Source organism: Strix uralensis, chromosome 4, assembly GCF_047716275.1.
Source record: "Strix uralensis isolate ZFMK-TIS-50842 chromosome 4, bStrUra1, whole genome shotgun sequence".
Lineage (NCBI taxonomy): Eukaryota > Metazoa > Chordata > Aves > Strigiformes > Strigidae > Strix > Strix uralensis.
In genome coordinates, this window is record NC_133975.1 from 108112747 (window position 1) to 108133606 (window position 20860).

At 46.7% G+C, this 20860-nt stretch overlaps 1 protein-coding gene and 2 long non-coding RNA genes across 3 annotated transcripts; 1 reads left to right on the top strand and 2 right to left on the bottom strand.

Moving 5' to 3' along the window:
- Nucleotides 1–433: 433 nt before the first annotated feature.
- Nucleotides 434–1073, bottom strand: LOC141943347 (uncharacterized). The gene is made up of 2 exons (XR_012628924.1): nt 1036–1073; nt 434–630 (listed from the first exon to the last, which is right to left on the bottom strand). It is a non-coding gene; the product is annotated as an uncharacterized LOC141943347 (long non-coding RNA).
- A 5981-nt stretch (nt 1074–7054) lies between these two features.
- Nucleotides 7055–19622, top strand: VASH1 (vasohibin 1). Its single transcript, XM_074868471.1, has 7 exons — nt 7055–7327; nt 12368–12456; nt 13565–13621; nt 14694–14768; nt 15798–16179; nt 16578–16690; nt 17291–19622. The coding sequence occupies exons 1-7, from the start codon at nt 7061–7063 to the stop codon at nt 17361–17363; spliced, it is 1056 nt and encodes a 351-aa protein (XP_074724572.1). The 5' UTR covers nt 7055–7060; the 3' UTR covers nt 17364–19622.
- On the bottom strand, nt 7706–12160 carry LOC141943351 (uncharacterized). Its single transcript, XR_012628926.1, has 2 exons — nt 11894–12160; nt 7706–9030 (listed from the first exon to the last, which is right to left on the bottom strand). It is a non-coding gene; the product is annotated as an uncharacterized LOC141943351 (long non-coding RNA).
- Nucleotides 19623–20860: the final 1238 nt, after the last annotated feature.

Below are 20860 nucleotides of genomic sequence, written 5' to 3' on the forward strand. Positions count from 1 at the left end.
TGTGAACAGAAAACTGCTCAGGACTAATTTGACTGAGAAAATAATTTTAAAATTTCTTAGGGAAATACCTTTACTCTTGCAAAATGCCAGTTTATTGATATTTCTTGAAGAAAAATAAATTTCTGCTAAGAAAGGTTACTTTGGTTCAAGGAGGATTTTCTGATCAAACCAAAAGGGAGAGGTGCCAATTCCAGAATGTACTGACAGTTGCAGAGTCAATGATAAGACAGACTTAAGTTCAGACTGCATGCACAGAGAGACTTGGCACAGGGAATTGGACCTAAGACTCCATATAACTTCTGGCCTGGCCTGGCCTGACCTGACCTGGGAGTAGCGTCTTTTCTACGTGTAATTGAATGCTCACTCTGACCCGTATAAGAAAGATTCACATTATGGCCCAAGGTCAGCACACCTGTTTGGATGCAAGAAATGTATGTTTAAATTTCTATTTATTTCACATAAAGCATTGTTGGCATTTGAAAGCAGTTCTTCCAAAAACCTAAATAAATACTCTACATGTTGGTGTATTCATATTCTGGTTCCTGTTAAGTCTTCCAGAAATGTCTGTTCTGTACCAGTGTAGAACAGGAAAGAGGTTTTACGGGATAGGAGCCTGTTTCCTCTCCAGCTCTAGAAAAAATATCAGATAGACAGAAAGGAAATTAAGAATTTTATTACAAAAGAACCTTACAGCTTTATCCAAAAGCTCACTGGAGAAGATAATGAACTTCAAAATCAGGAGTACTTATTTTCAATTTATGTTCAACAATTTTTTTGCTAGTGTAACTTCAAGTTTAACTGAGCTATGTCTGTTCAGCACTCATACAGGAGAAAGCTCTGTAACTCGTGACTCCTAAAACTGGAGTTTTCCACTCTCTTCTGAAAACAAAGTCCCTTTTCCTTCCCAGCTAAGTAGAATACTTTATACCTGTTAGCTGTTCAACTTCCTTTCACTGAAGTTTGATGTGAAACCATATCAGTCTATGGTCTTTGTCTGAAAGAGATAGCTGAACTTTGGAAAGCATTTCTACTTACAGTTCTTTCACTTGTCACCCAGGTATCATGGTGCTTTTTGTGTTTCCTATTTGGATGAATAAATCTTCAGATGCCAGTTCTGCACACAACCCAAAACTCTAGCTTTTGGTCTCACACCCTGCCTCTAAGCTGGGGTGGCACAAAGCACGCAAGATGATGGGCTGTGTGCTTCCTTTCCCAACCCTGAAACTCCACACCCAAGCCCTCTGCAAGTTCCTTTCATCAAGAAGAGTTGTTATTATTAAGGACAAATTAGAAACTCCAAATAAAACAGTCCAGTTGTAAAGTTTCAATCACCATCTATAGTCCTCTCTTCGTTCCAGCAAGTCCTAACCTTTCAGCCTTCTTGAGTCCCAGTGTGTGAATCTCCACGTGTTGGATGATGAATGGCTGGTTTATCAACCATGTGACAGACAGGACGGAGAATGCCATGCCACAATGTGCTGGGTTATGTGACAACTCCACAGGACAATGATAAAGGAAGATAAATGCAAAAGTTTCACAAATATTTGCTGACATTTGATAACTTGATCGGATCTAATCTCTGCTCTCCTAGATCTGACCTACGCAGGAAAAGTAATCAGTATGACTGTACCTAAACAGGAAAATGTGTGGACTCACTATATCAGTCTCTGATGAAGCAATTCTTAGCTGCTCGCAGAATAGGGCTCTTCTGGAACTGCTATGCCTGTCAATCTCCCACACAGACTAAAGGTTACATCGGCTTTCCAATCAAACCACAGAAGCTTTGCTGTTATCTTCAGAGATAGTCCTGATTAGAACCAAGGCAAGAGCAGAATTAGGGGCAAAGGTAGAATTCCTGCTCTGGGCAAAGATCTACTGAAGCATATGCATACTGCTCAGTAGTATACTGAGCTCATCAGGGTTTCCTGCACAGCAGAGAATTTCATCGCACATAAAGACATTTGTATGAACAGGCTAAAGGCAGTACAATTGTCAGCTGGAAAAAACTAAGCACAGTAAGGAAACACCACAGAAACAAAAAACACCACTTAAAACCTGAGTTTCAACCCTCTATCTTTAACTGAAAGCAACACCAAACACTTAAAAAAAGTAGTTTACATAATGTGTAAAAAAGATATTAGGAAGAAAACTTCCATTGAGCCAGTCTGCTCTGATCTTCCACCCTGATATATACTATTTCTCTCATAACTGGAAGTCAAGAGGCTGCATGAGCAAGGGTCATTAATGGAAGCAAGTTGAGCTTACTTCACCAAGAGAGCTTTTCAAATCATCAAAAGCTCTCCCCACCTTCAGTGGTCAATACATTAGGCCACTGATTTTCAAGCACAGAAGAAAGGGCTTTAAGGGATTTTAACATTCCCCCTCCTCCCAAAAGCAGGATCAACTCTAACTAAATCAGAGAATTATAAAATCAGTTAGGTTGGAAAAGACCCTTAAGATTATTGGGTTCAACTGTAATAATTCATGACTGATGGCTGATGAACAATGCTTGAAACTTTTCAATGATACCAACTCCGTATTTTGCTGAGGCCATTTCTTCCAGTCTTTCACTGTTCTTATGGAAAGTTTTTTCTAATGTATAACCTGAATCTTTCTCATTACATTTTAAACATGTATTACTTCTTGTCCTATATACCCTAGAAGAGTAAGACATTACTTTATTCAGGTATATTTAAAGACTGTACCCTCTCAGGCTTCTCTTCTCCTGGAGTTAACAAATTCAGCTTCCCCACTTATTTCACACAAAATCAAGGTTCATGGAAATATGTTCATCGAACATAAGTACTGTGAATCCAAATTATCTCACGTAATGATTTTGCAACTAAAAGCTATACAGGTTTCCTCCCCAACCCTTCACTGAACACAGCAGCTCTGCTAACCCGTCAGGTCAAGGCCATCCTGGACTCCACCATGACATCCCTCCCAGCCCATTCCTCTCTGCAGTGGGACTCGGCTAGATACAGCAGGGCCCAAGCACAGTCAGGCTACTGCAAACTTTGCTTCCTGCCCTCAGCTCCTCAACTCCTCTCATAACTGCCACCAGTAGAGTAAAGCCTGGATGAAAATATGCAAATCTGCAGGAAGTTTCCTACAGATTTCCTACAGGTGCAAAGGAACCCTGTGATACACAGGAATACAGCTCTCAGGAGAAGGGCCCTCACAAAGTATGTTGCAAGCTATCCAATGTGATACAGAGGCACTGGATGACTCAATTGCAAAGTTCTGAAATTTAGTTTAGACAAACTACAGCTGCCTTTTAAAGAAGCACTCCAAACACACAGAGAATTAAATAGAATTAATAAGTAAAAAACACTGAAGCAAATTCAGTGGGTTTTGATAACTGCTTTGGAGCTAAATAAACTCTGGGAAATAGATTCAGAAAGATGCTGATTTGTCACATGAGGTTGACTAGCTCTTTCAGGAATACAGAAAAGGGAACCCACTCCAAAACAGTTACAAAAAAGGAAGTTAGTGGCACAGAGAAGCTTAGATCACAAAGAGTTAGGCCAAGATGGATAAAGACAGCACAACCCCATGCTCGAAGCAACATTTAGTGTTATCTAGAACCATAGACTCATTTAGGTTGGAAAAGACCTTTAAGACCACTGAGATCTTAAATGAAGGGTTCCAGTTCACACTAAGAAAATGTATGTTAATGAAACTATGGAAATAGTGGCCTAAAATTGCTGTCAAGAAGTATAAATCTCTGGTAAGTGTTTTAATTGCTCCTATGCAAGTTCACAAAGACATTGCTTAAAGAACAGACTGGTGCTTTTGTAGATTTTTTTTTAAACCAAAATGACAGCACAGTAACAAATGATTGGCAGAAATTAAAAAATGAAATACTAATCAAAATGTACAAGACATTACAAAACAGAAAGTCAACACTATCACTCATTATCCATGTTTACAGAAACAAATTTTGGATCCCCTCCAACAGAGACAAAACTCCCAGCTCACCCAGAAGAGCAGAGGAGAGAATTTATTTTTCAAGTGCTTTCTACACCACTTGCTTAATTTTATCAGATATTTTACACCTTATGAAATAACTTCCCTATTCAAAGAAGTTCTGACTTGATTTCAATCCTTTATCAAAGTTATTCATTCTTTCACTAACAGCAAATCTTAACTCTGTCTTAACAAACCTTCACCTGTTTAAGCCATTCTCAGGTGTGATTCACACAGTGTCTGCAAAGTCTTCCTCTACAAAGCATAGGTAAATAAAAGATTTATATTGCTATTAAAAAAAAAAAAAATTGGTCTTCTGGTCCCTTGTCATCCTAGACACAAAAATCTGCTGCCAGAAATCAGAGGCAGTGTTTAACATACATTACACAGCCTGTGCCACAGGTAACAACACTTGCAGACAAGGAAACACTAGCTGTGCAGAAGAGGCAGCGAAGTCTCTGTCCTCTGCTGTCACCTCAGTTATGTTCAGTCCCCACCGCAGGGACTGGCTCACTCGGCATGGCCATGCTCTGTTCTTTCCCAGCTAAACAAAGTGTAGTGCTATGCTATTGCCTTAAAATACTGATTCCCTGCTGCTGCCAAATTACTTAAAGTGATGGCCAGAATGGAGGGACATTGCCTAATAATTAACTAGTATAAACTGAAACAAAAATCCCCTGACAAGCCTTATTTTGAGGCCTGATGGTGATCACCAGCTACATTTTCTCCAACTGAGACTTGAGAATATATTTTAAGGCATTAAAGATACAAGGATTGTATTTCATTTCTATTATAACACATTATTTTCATTTTTAGGAATAATTCTTAACATGCCAAAACCACCAACTAATCTTTCAAAATCTCTGGCTACAAGTCAGGGTTATTAGCATTTCCCCCTACAGGTAGAAAAGCTGAGGTATAGAAGGCAATGAGAATTACCAGCCATGAATTAGTGCTGGAGCTCAAAATTGAAACCAGCATCCTCGCTTCGACGGGTAGCTGTGCTCAGTTTCAGACAGGGGAGGCAATACAGCTCTAAAAGCAGCATTTAAAGCCTTTGCACACCATCCTTTCCCCAGTGCTGCTACGGGAAATATACCTGACACTCAACCAAAGTTGAGTGGCCACTGGGGAAGAAGGGACTGAGGACATGGGGGGTATGAACTATTCTTATGAAGCGTGTCCACTCCGGGGCTGTAGAATGATTGCTGCCACAGGCTTTGCTGTCTCTTTATATATAAAAGGAGTCAACTTCTACCAATCTCTACTTGCTCACAGGCAAAAGACAAGGACAACCATAAAAACACTAGAAACCTTGTTGAAGCGATAAATCAGCGCTGCTCAAGGTCCCCCATTCAATAGAAAATCCTTACTCAGTGAAGAAGCATATGCTTAACTTTATCACAGAAGCCAAAGCAGGTTGCATGCAGCAATGCTGGTGATTTGTTTGGAAGGCTGAAGGAAGAAGCAGGGATATGCATTTAGCTTATTTTTCCTGAAAAAAAATCAACCTTTCATCTATTTGGGCAATGTTGAGTTCAACGGAGATGCTGTGTTCAAGTATTTTGCTCTCAGAAATGTGAACAACTGCCCACGGGGCATTACCAGAGATGTGGCATTTCTCTCTGAAATCCTCTGCCAGACTCTGTAAAGGTTATACCCAGTTCTCAGGACCCATCAAATCCCATGGCAGCCAGCCCCAGGATGTATAGCCCTTTGGAGTGCTTGGAGTGCTAAATGCCAGCATTTGAGATGCCCTTCAGAAGGTTCCTCCACAGCTGACCTGTTACTTTGTACACATTTCTTTTACTCGGTGCTTGAGTTACAGAACATTTTTATCTTATACTAGTGCTTTCAAAATGGATTAATGTTACAGGGTGGCAAGAAAACAGGCAGCAGTCCTGTCCATGGCAAAACACAGCCTGCTCTTATGGATGAGGATGCAACCATCGTGCCGGGAACCCAGTGGAGAACAGGCTTCCACACCTCCTGCACCGTGGGGAGAACCTCACATCGCAGCTGCGCGCTTTGCAGCACCACAGCAGGGCTGAGATAGAGAACCAGACCACAAAGCCAGAGCAACACACCCGGTATGTCACTTGTGGTGCATCTCCAGACCTTACAACAAAGGTGAGTTTTGTCTCTTTCCAGGCAGAAGAGTCCTGCTGGGCCCCTCCCCGAGATCAGCAATGCCGTTCCCACCTGGGGAAAGTCCATCCTTCACGATCCCCTCGTGCCACTTGGTAAGTCAGGAGCACCCCAAATACCTTCTCCGTCGCTCACTGCTTTCTACCTGGCAATTTTATCCCAGCTCTTCTGTTCCTCAACGCAACCTCCCCATGGAAACCTGCCCCCACTTCCAGCGGCGCCACCTCCCCGGGCCCCCCCGCCCCGCTCCCCCTCCTCCCTCACTCCCCAACTCCCCAGCGCAGACCGCGAGCTGCCCCTCGCGGCGACCGTTAAACGGTCGCTTCGTGGCGTGGCCCCGCCCCGCCCCACTTATCGCGCGGCCGCAGCCGCCTCCCGCTCCTATCGCCCGCGGGCAGCCGCACGCCCCGGCCCCCGCCAGCGGCCGGCCAGCGCCGGGACGGCGGTGGGTGCCCGCCGCCACCCACGGCCTGCGAGACCCCGCGCAGCTCGGCCCAGCGCGGAGCGGAGGGGCGCGGCGCCCGGCCCAGCCCGGCCCCGCGCCGCCCCGCCCCGCCCCGCCCCGCGCGGGGGCTTTGTTACCCCGCATGCAGCATCGGCCGGGGAGGCGGCTGTCCCCGCCCGCCCCCCCGCCCCGTGGAGCGCACGGGAGGCGGCGCGGCGGGGGCGCCCCGGCGGCAGGCCCGCCCCGCGCGGTGCCCGCCGTCACTGCCGCGGGCGGTTGGGCCGCCGGCGCCGCCTTCCCCCCCCCCCGCCGCCGCGGCGGCCTGATGCGGCACCCGGCGCCGCCCTGCCCGGCTTGCTCCCCCCAGAGCCCTCCGCCTTGATCTCTCCGGGGGGCGAGGCGGGGGCGGGACGCCCCGTGCCCGGTGCGCCGGCCATGCGGGGCGCGGCCCCCGGCGGCCCGGCGGCGGGCGGCGGGCGTTGAGCGCGGGCGGCGGCGATGCCGATGCCGGGGGGCGGCGGGGCCGCGGCCGCCGCCAGGCACCCCCCGTCCGGCGAGGCGGCGGCGGCGCCGCGGGACGAGGAGCAGCAGGAGGAGGAGGGCGAGGAGGATCTCCGCGACGGCGGCGTCCCCTTCTTCGTCAACCGCGGCGGGCTGCCCGTGGACGAGCCCACCTGGGAGCGGATGTGGCGGCATGTGGGCAGGATCCACCCCGAGGGGGAGCGGGTGGCGCAGAGGATCCGGGGCGCCGCCGACCTGCCCAAGGTGAGGACTTACCCCCCCCCGCCCGGGGCTGGTGCGGCGCGGCGGGAGGGGCCGGGCCGACCCCCACGGGGCGCAGAAGGGAAGGGGGGAAACGGTGGCGACCTGCTGGGAGCGTCCGCTCGCCCCAGCTCGGGGGCCAGCCCCTGGGAAAAGGGCCCCTGCGCCGCTCCTGCGGGAAGCAGAGCCACGCTCTGGCTCGGAGTGCGGGAGGGTTCTGCGGGGCTCTGCCCGGCCCTGGGGCGCCGGCAGCACCCTCTTCTTCTGAGGCCTTGCTGGAAAACAGGCTTCAGATGGCTAATGTGCGAGCCCCCTGGGAGGGAGAGGGATTGCCCTAAAGAGGAAGACTGGATAAATGATGAAAAGATGAGGAGGGTCGGATTTAGAAGAGTCCGAATACTTGAGGTGGGAGCGCAAGTGAGACAGGCAGGGGTGAGGCTCTGAACCAGGAGAAATTAGATTTGGGTACAGCCTCCTCAGAAAAAGACATTCTTGCACAGAACCATGTCTGTCAGAAAAGAGACTCTTGATGCAAAAGAGTTGTAAGAGGAGTTAGCGAACGCTTACAGAGCTTGTTGCTGGTGTAGTGTCAGATGTGATTTACAAGTGCGTTCCTGGCCTTGATGCAGAGAACTCTATGAAAAGAGGAACCCGTGATCGTTTCACTTAACCTTGTGTCCCTGTGCCATACTGAAATACTTCCATGTGAATTCTTGTGATTGTTGCTATCTGTGCTGCACCTCAGCTGGAGGAAAATCTCCCCCGTTCATTGGCATCCTGTGAACAAAAGACATAGCAAACATTTGGTGTGTCACTCCACTGGGGGGTTATGAGAGTATTCCCATCACGCCAACAGAAGAAATTCACATACAAAAAGATGAAGTTTTTTCTGCTCAGACTTTTTTAGCAAGGACTTACCTCCTTGGGAAGGTTAATTTGAAGTATGCAAGAACATGCTATTGTATAGTGCACAGGCAATCTGTACTGGTTTCCACGACGAACTCTGGAGGAGCATGTGATGTAACATCCTTTGTGCAGTGAAGAGTTACAGGCATCTGTGGCAGCAACCAGAACAAATCTTGAATCCTGATTACAGTCCCTATTCTAACCCCGTTAGACTTTTCCTTCCTTTAAAGATTTCCTTCCTCTTTTCTGACTTTGTCCCAAGCCTGGGTGAAGGCTGAAAACATGTTTCAGATCAATCAGAACACACACTACTTAAGTTCCTGACCAAAAGGGCCTGATTTGGGCAGGAGAGGTGAGGGAAATGGAAGGAAGAAGTTAAACAAGAGTCCAGTGCATGAAGGGACGGAAATACAGTTGTTCAGTCTCTGGGTTTGGTCTTAATGTGAAGTACTTCCACTGTTCTCACTTTATAGTCTTGGTGCCAGAGGGTTACAGTTAGGGGACACACGTGGTATGAGCTCTTGCAATAACAGGTGAAATTGGGCTATCCATTCTTTTTTTTGGTGTCTGCTAGCACCCCTGGGAACCAGATCTATAAACTCTATTCTGTCATCTGCAATCTGAGATCCCATTCCCAAACTCACCAGGCATACAGCTGAGAGGATGCTGGAATGCAGGAAGGAGCACGGATGGACGGGCTCTGTTTCCGTAGCTCCTTTTCCCCTTTAGGAATGTGTTTTCATCTCTGAGGGCTGCTTATATCACCATCCGTCTCCACGCCATCATGTTTCTTCAAATGGCTGATGCAACAGATGAGAATTAGGGCAATGAGTGTACCCTGCAGGGCTAGCTCTTTGAAAAGCCAGGTACTCTCCATGTGCTGGAGGATGAATAGGCCTTCTTAGGTGTTGGGAATTGGACACTGGCTTGCCTACTCTGAAATTTTTGGCCTGTGTTGGGGGAAATAACTCTCAAAAGAGTTGTCCATAAACTAAACTTAATACCGTAAAACGATGACTGCAGGGAGGCAGTGAATAAGACTTTATAAATATGTTCACAGATCAGCTGCAGGGGCAGTGTCTTTCACTGGGGTGCTAATGCTCAGATATCTTCTCTGGCCTCCATTTCCTTCCAGTAGATTTGGGGTGAGTGGGCACTAAGTGAGCCGTGCCAGGGTGGCAGGACATAGTTGATTGGCCATGCATGCTAGGCTTCAGAGTGCCACCCTCTCGTAGGTTGTTTCCTTTCTAGCAACAGGGTGGGGTATTACTTTCTTTGAAGCTGCTGGGACCATCAGATGGGTGCACACTGGAAATACAAAGTGATGTGTGCTTGCCTCATTAAGAAATGATGGATTTTAAATGAGGTGGTTACGAGGGCAAAGACAGGAAGAGTTGCATCTAATGGGCTCATATAAAGAGAGAGGGAGAAAAATCCAGTTTCTTCAGACAGGCTAACAATTGGCATTGGTATTGCTCCCATGTTGCTTGCAAAAGAAAGATTAGGGAGGTGCTTGGATACATATAAGCACCATAAACCAAACTGTTGCTAAACTAGGCTGGCCAGAAAGCACTTCTGTGATACGGGTAACATTGGAGCTTTGTCTGTGCCTCACTCCCATCTGCCTTGTGTCACGCACAGCATGGCCCATTCAGTACCTGAAAATCTCTGTTGTTCTCAGGATCCCCTTTCTAAAAGCAGAGTCCCAATCCCATGCATGTAGCCAGCCTGCCGGGGTACATGAATCTAGGAGTGGGGTGATGCAACCCCTCCACAAGTGATGAGGGACCAAGGACATGTTCAGTCTGTTAAGCCTGGCAGAGGTATGTGCTCTGGGAAATCTGGGCTCTCTTCCTAGATCTCTCTCCAGCTTTCAGAATAACTAAAGGGAAAGCAGAATAGATCTGATTTCCTATCTTTTCTGTCACAAATAAATTCTTCTCTGCTTTCTGGAGGATTGTGAAGACTGCCTAGTATTTATAGCCTTTCTGAGATGTGTAGTGGATGATGCTGGGTAAGAACAAAGCGTGAGGGTCTCCTATGCTGTCAGTGTGGGACTGAGGGATGGAGACCTTTTTCCTCTCCTCCTACTTCTATTGCCCCATTAAAATGCTATAGACCTGATGCAAAAGAAACTGTAGCCCAGTCTGGGCTGCAGGCCCAGATCTGAGAGAGAGAGAGCATGCTGTACTTTCATCAGTTTAATCACTTGAGGTGCAGGAGGCTCTTTGCATTAACTAGTCCCCTGCTGAACTGGGTGCCATTACACTGTCTCAGTGTTGCACAGTCCTTTGAGGATAAGGGGATCTGGGGGTCTGTACTAGTAAAGGGAGGAGTAACTACCCAGAATCATTAACCTGTGCTGTCAGCATGCACTTCATCGTCTGTCTCCACTCAAAAAGCATTCAAGTCTCTATTCTGAAGAAATGAAACAAAGTTAAATAGTCAGCCTGTCCTGGTTGTTACCTCTTTCATTGTTTCTGCCTGAAAATGATTTCCTGTGACTCAGTGTGTCAGCTCACAGCATCCAAACTGACTCAGCTTGTGCGGTTCCAGAGACGGCTCCATCCCTGTGCCACTCTCTGGAGCCTTCCCTGCTCCTGCTGTGGCTGAACAAACCCAGTTTCACATCTGCTCCTGCCATTCCTGTGCCATCTCCTGCAAGTGAGCCAGCCCGTGTCTCTGCTTGTTCCATGCAGGGTACAGAAATGAGGCACTGGACATGGCAACTGGCACCTCAAAGAGGTGGTAGAAAAATGGGTACCAGTGGCCAAATGGTGGTAGTTAGTTTTCAAAAAGAAAAGAAAGATCAAAACATGGGAGAAAAAATGGATAGAGACTTGTTTAGCTCAGTGTTTACTTGCTGATAGTGTTTGGAGCTAGACTGAGAAACATTTACAGATTATGGTTTCCAGAGGCACCAACAGCCCATCTCTCAAGGTTAAGCAGTCTCTGGCCCCTGTGCTGTGTGGGCACAAGCAGAGTGCAACCATGTGGCAAACCAGGACAGGGAACTGATCTGACTGAAAACTACCCATGCTTGCTGGCTCAGCTTTCAGCTGGTTCAGGTGCCTGACTTGGTTCACCAGTCACTTGTGCCAACCCAGGGCAGAAGAAGGAGGTATGGAAATGAGTGGCCACAGAAATACACATGGAGGGTGATGAGTGCCTAAGCAGCATTGCTGGCTACAAAACCATGGCCAGCAGAGGCAGTTGTGCACAGCGGAGTGGAAGGCCCAAGGGAAGATCTGGTTCTGACTCACTCTTTCTTAGCTGGGGATAGCCCAGCTCTGGGGGAAGTCTGAGGAAGAACTGAAATGCTAAAAACCAAACTGCTGTGAAAAGCTGCAGTCTGGTACCAGAGGGGTGTGTGCGAGGCATGAGCTATTCTTCAGAGGGAGAATGCTGGGCTGTTTCTCCAAGCCTGTCAGTCACACTAATTTGTGTCTTCTCCATTACATTTGTCCTGTGGACAGGACCCTTCTCTTTCCCTAGACACGTTTTCTCAGCTGCTGACAAGGCTGCAGTTATCCCCCATGGAACAAATGGTGAGGAAAATCTGACTGGACCTGTAAGGCCGAGGCCTCAGAATGGGACAGCAGACACTGCAGGGGGGGCAGTCATGATGCTGTCAAGCCTATATCCTAGTCAGTGCCAACTCACCTGAAATTCCAGGAGGCAGCGAGGAACCTTCACACCCTTTCTTACAGGACTGTTCCATGCTTCGGTAGTTTTGGGGAAACTCATTCTCCATTTTTGCCTCTCTTTCCTTCTCTTATTTTTGTTTTGTGCCTTCCAGTTGCATACTCAAATGAGGCCAAGCTCCCTCGGGTGATAGCTTTTCTGTCTTGCATCTTGCCTTGTCAGTTAATTTTATCTAATTCTTCCAATGTAATGATGCCTAAATGCAGGACCCTTTCACACAGTTTCTCTTGCAGCTCTGTGGTGGTGCTTCCTTCTGAATCTCTTCCCAGTTGTCGGTGTGGGAACAGAGAAATATTCCTGGTGTGGTCACTTTGGGAAGCAAAAAGGTGCTGGTTTCAGAGGAACATGCTCCCTGTAGCTATGTGCTACTGAGTTCAGCAAGAAGCTGGAGAGGTTTTCAAGCAGTGCTTTATGTTCTGCTCCTCATTTCAGATTCCCATACCAAGTGTGCCTGCGTTCCAGCCATCCACCCCCATCCCTGAGCGCCTGGAAGCTGTACAGCGCTATATCAGGGAGCTTCAGTATCCTTTACTGTGACTTTAGTCCCTGGTGTGATAACCAAGGAAGAGGGAGCAAGGGGACGCTCTTTCCCTGTGAAGAACACAAAAGATCATTCTGTTGTAGCTGGAAGGGAACAGAAACTTGCTCCCTGAAAACAGGAAGCTGGACTTGGGATGATGGTTTGTTATGCTGCTCTGTTTCTTTTATTTTCTGCCTAAGTTACCTTCTGATCTTGTTCACTCCATGTAACAAAAGGGCATGTTGTCAAGGGCCTTTCCCCACTACCAACCTTTCTAGATCAGTGGCTTTACAGTGCCATTTCATTAAAAACATGCATATCTGAGATCCTGACAGCTGGCTCTCAGATGGACTACAAACTGTGTCACCTCACTGTTAAGGCATGGGTGAGCTGTGGTGGTGAGAAAACTGCCTCTCAGGTCATCCTACTTGAATACTCTTCTCTGTAGCTGCCTAAGGGACAGTCAGCCACCCTGTTTTTGTGCAGCTGTGGTATCTTGCCTCTTTATATCAAGAGCTGCCTGTGTGACTGTGTCCTGGGAATGAGATTTCTCCATCCCTGTTGTGCTGGACAGCAGGTACATGCCATGCAAGCAGTCTAATCTCACTGAAGAGATACAGAGCTAGCTCTGGCTTCAGCCCTAAAACAAGGTAAGAATGCAGACCTTTTGGCACCTCTCACCCTTCTAAGGTGGTTGTGCTCTGGAATGAGTCCCGGTCAGTCTTAGAATAAGGTACCATGAATGTTTCAGTGCTCCGTGCATTCTGTGCAGACCAGAGCAGGCACAGATCTATCAAACTTTGTTTTGCCCTGATAACTGGAAAGCTGAGAAGAGCATGTGCTGTCAGCATGGACCTTTGGAAAATGGACTGGAAACCTGTGTGTGGGTAGGAGAAAAATTAACAAGAAGGAAATACAGTGTAAGTAAGGTGGGATTATAAACAGAAGAAAGGCAGGAGAGGGAGGTGGGGATTTTCTTGCGTTGCTGGGATCATGATTTGTGGGATCATGACTTTGCTGTGAGAATTGTAAGTAACATGAAAGTTCTTTAGACAGGTTTTCTTCAAACTACTTTCCAAGCTGCCAAGCCCTTAACTTCTTGCCTCCAGGTACAATCACACTGGGACACAATTCTTTGAGATTAAGAAGAGCAGACCTCTGACTGGGTAAGTGCTGGCAGCTCCTACAGCATTGAATCCTTGCTTTAAGATGTTGGGGCCTTGCTATACCCACGGCTTTTTCTTCCATCCCCTGGCCAAGGTCTGTGTGGTACTCAGGTCTTTCAGTACTGCAGCTCCATCTTACTTAAGGTGACTTTATTGTCTGTTGCCTGGGCATGGCTGGGCAGAGCTGCATCTGGCCTTTCTCAAGGACAAGAGTAGGTTTTGTTGTCACGAATCAGTAAATCCAGTAAAATAATGTATTTCAAAGATGTGCACATTCTGCCTTCTTCCAATTGGAATATGAACTCCTGGTGGATTCTGGAATTAGGTCCTGCCCTAAACAAGCTTTGTAAAAGCCAAGTATCTTTACAGGTCTAACTTCATAGCTCCTGTGAGTACCTTTGCAAAATATAGGCTCACTGAGCTTTTGGTGTCTCATACTTTGAAGGAGAAGGGGGATTCTTCTGACTGCAGATTTTGGGAAGAGCTGTGCCCCATAAGTTCCTGGAGAAAAGCACCTGATGTTCATTGACTCTCTTGCCAGCATATTGAGAGTCTCCCAAGACTGGCTTCTTATTATTGGTCTAGTCCATAGACTTACATGACTCCAAATATCCTGTGTTGTAATCAGTGCAATGTTTCCTCCACAGTATTTGCTGAACGGAGAGTAGGCTTGATGCCACAGAAGAGGGCTTCACTGTCCTTGAACCTTGTGAGGCAAACATTGCTGACGCCTGGTCCTTTGAGGCTTCTGCTTTTGGTCACACTGGTGTCCATCCAGAACTCCCTGAGCCAAGTGCTGTGGTCTCCCTGAGAACAGAGATTGGCCTAGTAGGCAGCTTTGTGGTAACTCACTGAAGGGATTTCCTTGTAAGCAGTGATAGCACGTGGTAGAGTCCTGGTTTGGATTTAATATCTTCCTAAAGAAGATATTTTCTTCTGTTCTGTGTCCTCAGTGGGTCACCTTCTCTCCTGAAACCTACCTTACCTATATAGTGCAGAAGGGCTGAACTGGCTGTCTTGCATAGCACAAGCCCTCTAACTGTCCTTGTCTTTCCCTTGTCCCACTCTGCAGGCTGATGGACCTGGCCAAAGAAATGACCAAAGAGGCCCTGCCAATAAAATGCCTGGAAGCTGTGATCCTGGGAATGTATCCTTTCCTCTTGGAATTGTGCATGTCTGCCCATCCTTGTGTTTTCTCCTCTGCTCTCTTGTGATGCTTTGAGGCTGCTGATAATATTGTCACCAAGCCCCATATCCCTGTTTTCCCTCCCCAGTTCTCCCACCAATAAAACCCCACCAATAAAATCCAAATCCAAGCAATTCTCTGAAATACTAGAACTAGTTCTTGCTCCTCCTTCCTAAGTAGGGTGGTGCTGCTCTGGATAACTCTACAAGTGAGTAAAAGATAAAAGAAGGCTCTAAGGAACATCTAAAGAGGGGCAAAATATAGCTAGAGTTAGGTCAGGAAGTCCTTTGTGGGTAACACTGCTCCCTTACTGCAATGTTGGCTGCATGTGTTCTACATTAAAGTAAGTTAGGGATCCTCCCCAACTTCTAATCATGGTGTGTGTCACTTTACTATTATGACTAACGCCGCCTGCCAGCTTAGGCAATACCTTTAAATTCTAGACACGTGTTGTCTTTAAGTACACATCTTTCCTAGCTATCTTCCAGGCTTAGACTATGTCACTCAGGCTATAGATTCTTGATGCACATTGGCAAAGCCAGATGGAGGAGCAGAGATGGCAAGTTCAGAAGGGCGGTCTGATGAGTATTTTGTCCTGAAGGTTCCTCAGTTTGTGTGTGAAATAGTAGCTAGTAAAACAAAGTAAAACAAAGTGAGGAATAATGCTACAGTGTTAACAGTTTGGGCGCTATGGAATACAGCACACTTGACGTTGTTAACATTGCAACTTCTGCATCACAAAACTGCTTCAAAATTAACTTACCTTTGTTGACTGTCTTATTGAAGAGGCCAAGTCTGGTTTCCCCATGACCCAGAATAAAGTAGGGCAGCTTGCAATGAGCTGGACTCTTGACCTGGAGAAAAATCTTGCCTATGGGATGCCTGAATCAGTGGTGAATCTCCTGAGCAGGCTGGGAGGGTTTGGAGCAGGAAGGATCTTGTCAAGAAAATGGTATCACTGGTTGTTTCCTGAATAGTGTCTGCTGTCAGTTACCTCACCAACAACATGACCACGCTGGACCGTTTCCCCATCAGCTTCAAAACCCACTTCTCAGGGAACTACTTCCGACACATTGTGCTGGGGGTGAACTTTGGAGGCCGCTATGGGGCACTGGGCATCAGCCGACGTGAGGAGCTCATGTACAAAGCACCCGTCTTCCGCACACTGAGCGAACTCATCTTTGACTTCGAGGAGGCATATCGCCGCTGCTGGCACACTCTCAAAAAGGTGAAGCTGGGCCACTGTGTGTCCCATGACCCACACAGTGTGGAGCAGATTGAGTGGAAGCACTCCATCCTGGATCTAGACAAGTTAACCCGGGAAGACTTCCGCAAAGAACTTGAGAGACATGCCCGTGATATGAGGCTGAAGGTAATTAGGAAGGATGGAATAGTTGTTCACTGCTGCATCTGCTGTCTTGCCTGGCTGATGGTGTGCTGGGGGAATGAAGTGGCAGGAGCCTGTCCTTAGGTGGTGGTGGACTAGAGGGTGAATTGGAGGCTGGGGGCTCTTTTCCTTTGTATACAGGCTGGTCCCCTAATGGATGCTCGTGCAGTACTGCAGTTGTGATGAGCTTGGACTGTATACAGTCCTTGGAGCCATAGCTATCACTGTAGCTTGTTTTTCTGGCTTTTGCATTTTTGATGCACTTGCCTTGCCTTTTTGTCTTTTACTCCCATATAATTAATCATGGTTAGGCTTTGTGTTTTCTGGTTACTACTCATACTTCTTTTCTGCTTATGTTGTTCTTACTTTAATTTTTCTGGCAGATTGGCAAAGGAACTGGGCCACCATCTCCCACCAAGGACAGAAAGAAAGATGTCTCCTCCCCACAAAGAGGTCAGGCCAGCCCCCATCGGCGCAATAGCCGTGGGGACCGACGGTGAGTAGGGTTGCTGAGCAGGAGACCTATCTAGACCATCTCTGGTTTACTCATGGACTCCCATCTTGCTGTCTGGTCTTGGATCCTTCTGATGTCTTACTGGGGTTCTTTATAACAGGGGATACTTCTCTCACCTGCAGTAGTATTCTTTCCTAGTCTGTGTCTTTGAGTTTATCATTGCTGGGGGAGTAGGGGGACAGCTGGGGTTTGTTTTGTTTTGGCAGGGAGGAGGAAGGCAGCTCAGACAGTGATCTTGGTAGCTGGTATTTAACCTTACACAGGGGTCCGAGTGCTGGTGTCTCCCAGATCTGTGCCCCAAACAGATTCCAAAAATTACACTGCTGTCAGTGATATTGTCTTCCTGAAACTGATCTGGGGTACCAGCATGGACTTCTTATTCCTCCTAACCTGCATTCACTTCTGTGGAGATCACTGGGAGAGTTTCTGGAGGTTGCAGAATAATCCTGCCCACAATAGTGTAGGATGTGTAGGATAAGTCTGAAGCTTTCCTGTACCTTTTCCTTTGCTGCCATCTCTATGTACAGCCCCTCCTGAGTGAAAAAACAGTTCCTGAATAGTTCTTACCCTCTTTGCTCACAGGCCATCTGGTGAGAAAAAGCCTGCCGATTCCAAAGCCATGCCAGACCTCAATGGGTACCAGATCCGGGTGTGAAGAGAGCTGTACCTTGTGTGCCTGGCTCCACAGACTTCTTTCTGGCCACAATTGGGACCTGGATCCACCTGCAGTGATTCTGACAAAGGGGACAGGGGAGCAGGAGCGGAACAGAGTGCTGATCTTCCAGGTACTTCCTAGTGGGCCAGTCCCAGAGCTGGATCCCATGGGTCCCAGAGGATTCACCTGCCTGTTTCTGGGAAAGGTGTCCATCTTAATTCACTGAAACAAGTATTTTTTAAAAAAAAATTTAAAAAGATCTGTACGTTGGTGGGAGTTTGCTGCAGGAAGAATATGAAGTGAGTGGGGTCAGCAGACCTGCTATCAATTTTTTTGTGTTAGCAGCAAGTAGATGAAGCATATTGTTGACAGTACTTCTTCCCTGTCTGCACAGAAGGCTTCAGCCCATGCAAGGCCTGCAGGGCTGAGGAAGAAGTGCTGCTGGAATGGGATGGCACCCACATCTTGTGCAAAAACTCAATTTTGTCATTATGAACACTTTGTTCAGCATTGCTTTTGTGAGAGACAGGGCTGAATTTGCTCAGCCTCCTGATTTATCGATCATACAAAGGCCACTCATTGGAGAAACCACATCTTGTGTGTTTAGTCCTACCTATTTCAAAGCATTTCATTGTTTCTTAGGGGGTAGACAGTGGGATGATAGTCCTCTTTACCCACTGCAATGCTGGTGAGCTGTTGCTCTAAGTCCTTTTGTGGTCGAGTGGGTCAGGATATGCCTATGCCATTGCCACATGAAAACAGGCACAGAGACCTCAATCGTCCCAGCAGTGGAGGTGGGGGCAGGCAGGGGCTGGTGGGAAGCCTGAACTTAGAGTCATCTCTTCATCAGCCTTCTCTCTATTAACTTCTAGTGAGTGCTACTGTGAAAGCTTTCAGAAGGCACTTCAGTCACTGAGGTACAAGTTTGAAGAGTAAATAGTTAAAGAAGGATTTAATGATGTGAACAGGTTTTACAAGCAATTTTCCTTTCCACAAGGGTCTTGCTCCTTCCCTCACTGTGGTGTTAGTGCTAGAGTTACAGACACCTGCTGGTGGGAAGCCCTGCTCAAGGAAGTTGCAGCTGCTTTCCTGACAGCTCAGTCTGGAGCCTCCTGAAAGTAGTTCCCCACCCCAGTCCTAGAGCTGTGCTTGTTTTCTGGCTTTTCGGATAGCTGCAGTATTTGACAGCACCACTTATGCTAGCCTTCCCCAAAGCGCTGGGCTGGGCCTTTCTGCCCCCTAACAACCTTGACTCTTTCTACACTTCTTTTCAGGGGAGTGTTATGCTACTGATTAAGCAGTGTAACGCTTGTCAGAAATCTGAAGTGTTGTCAGACCTCTCTCTGAGACCTAGGGCCTGGAAACAGTGGGGTTGCCAGAAGTCAGAATAGCATGGCCTTGAAGTCTTCTGGATGCACAGATCTAGGCCATGCAAAAACTGAGGGTTGGGAGTGGGAATATCTTTGAGAGAAACTGAATCTTGTTTTATCACAGCACTGACAAAGGAGCTAAACTTTCTGAAATACTACATATTTTTGTTAGAACTGGGTTTACTCTTTTCTGTGAACTTGTTAGAAACATGATGGAGCTTAGCTCTACCAGAATTTATGTTGCTGTATTGTTGTGCCACACCCTCATATAAGCAGTGTTATTTTGGTAGCAGAGAAGGGATTCTTACCCCCAAACAAATCAGCTCTTTTGTCGAGTTGAAGCAGTGTTAATCCTGGAAGCACCACCCACAAGCGACTGAACTCAGGCCTTACAGGTTCCTAACTGTACATCCTTAACTGTGATGTAACCTGCAAGGCGCTATATCCATACCGCTGCAGTCTGTCCTTCAGAGCTCTCTTTGTAGTCTGTACTTTTCTGCTATGCTGTATGACCAGGAGGACAGTCCATGGTGAGGTCACTGAACTTGCTCCTGATCCAAGATAAGGTTAATCCAGAAGAGGATGCCAGTTTTCTCAGTTCAGTGCAACACCTGTCCCTTCCTTTGCACTCCAGCTACATGCAACAATTTGAAATAGACAGCAGTAGCAAGCCAAGCACCCATCTGAATGTGTCCTCTGGTCAATTTTGTGTGGCTGTAAATTAACATAATTAACATCTGGATGCTATTGATGATGTTAGCTGTAAAGGTACCACAGTTACCTGTCAATACCACAGGTCACTTGGAAGCCACAAACTGCCTTTGCATAATGTTTGCTTTGCAGCAGACTAAAAGTTCAGGTGCCACTGTAAATCATAGGATAAATACAAGCAGCAGTCAGCAAGGGAGACAGAATGTCGGGTTTTATTAAAGTGGATGAAATCCAGAAAAAAATTATAAAAGCCCCTTAGATAAAACTAGGATGCATTCTCACCATGACTTTTTTTTTTTTCGTTAATTCAGAGTAACTGGAAAGCTCTTGAGAATAATTAGTAGCTTTATACAGAGCACATTCAATAACTGGACAGACTTGATGGAAAGGATGGGAAGTGTGTTGGGGGGAGGAAGACTTCAAAACAGATGGGGCAAGTGAGGGGTCAGCTGCAAGCTAATGATGCTTTCTTGAAAGCAGGGCAAAAGAGACGTTCAGCAGTGTTAGATCACCAGCACAGAATGGCTTAAAACAAAATGCTTTGTTTGACCTGGTAATTAAGCACTTTCCTGCAGGATGTGACTGAGGCCAATAGCTTAGAAAACCAAAGGAAGTGGATGTTTAAGAAATGAATGACAGGTAGAGTTCAAGGTCTCTTAATCCTCAGCTGTAGCCAGCCAAGAATATGCTCTTTCAAGATTTAGTTGCACAATTATGTACATTAGGAGGCATTTAATTCTTACTAATATTATAGATTTTTTATAGAATTAATAGATACATAATATTATTATGTATCTAATGTTGATGACTTCTCAAGATAGACACAGGAGCAGACATGAGCCCTCTACTAGGTTACTATTTCAAGCCTACTATGTTTCTCTGGGTGGTAGAATTTCTGCCCCTTACTGTTTCTGTATCTCTAGTTTAGCAGATGGTGCAGAAAACTGGAAAATGACCAAATAGTTCTCCCCTTCTTGCACTTGCTCCCCATCTTTGTAACAAGATGAGTCACTTCAAGACAAAAGTTTAGCTTTCTTGCTAACAAGACAGCATAGCAGCCCCCTGTGACAGCGAGATTAGTGCAATCCAGTTTTATGCCGTAAGAAACCTGAAGGAACAATGAAAGACAAACTTTTACACTTCCAGTTCTTTCCTCCCTTATCCACCTGCCCTGTCTTCCTTTAACCATAAGGAAGAAAAGGCTGGAGATGAGTCTTTTGCACTTCTGTGGTCTTCAGAGCTACAGAGAAGGAATGAAAATAAGGAACTGGACTGTAACTCATACCCCTTAGGGCCTGCAGAACAAAAACGATGGATCTTGAGGAGTCCTATTAATTATTTAATGTTAAACGTTAATATGATCGCTCATGTAGCTCTGGGGTGTAAATTTCACTGTTCAATAGGTGTCACCTGATG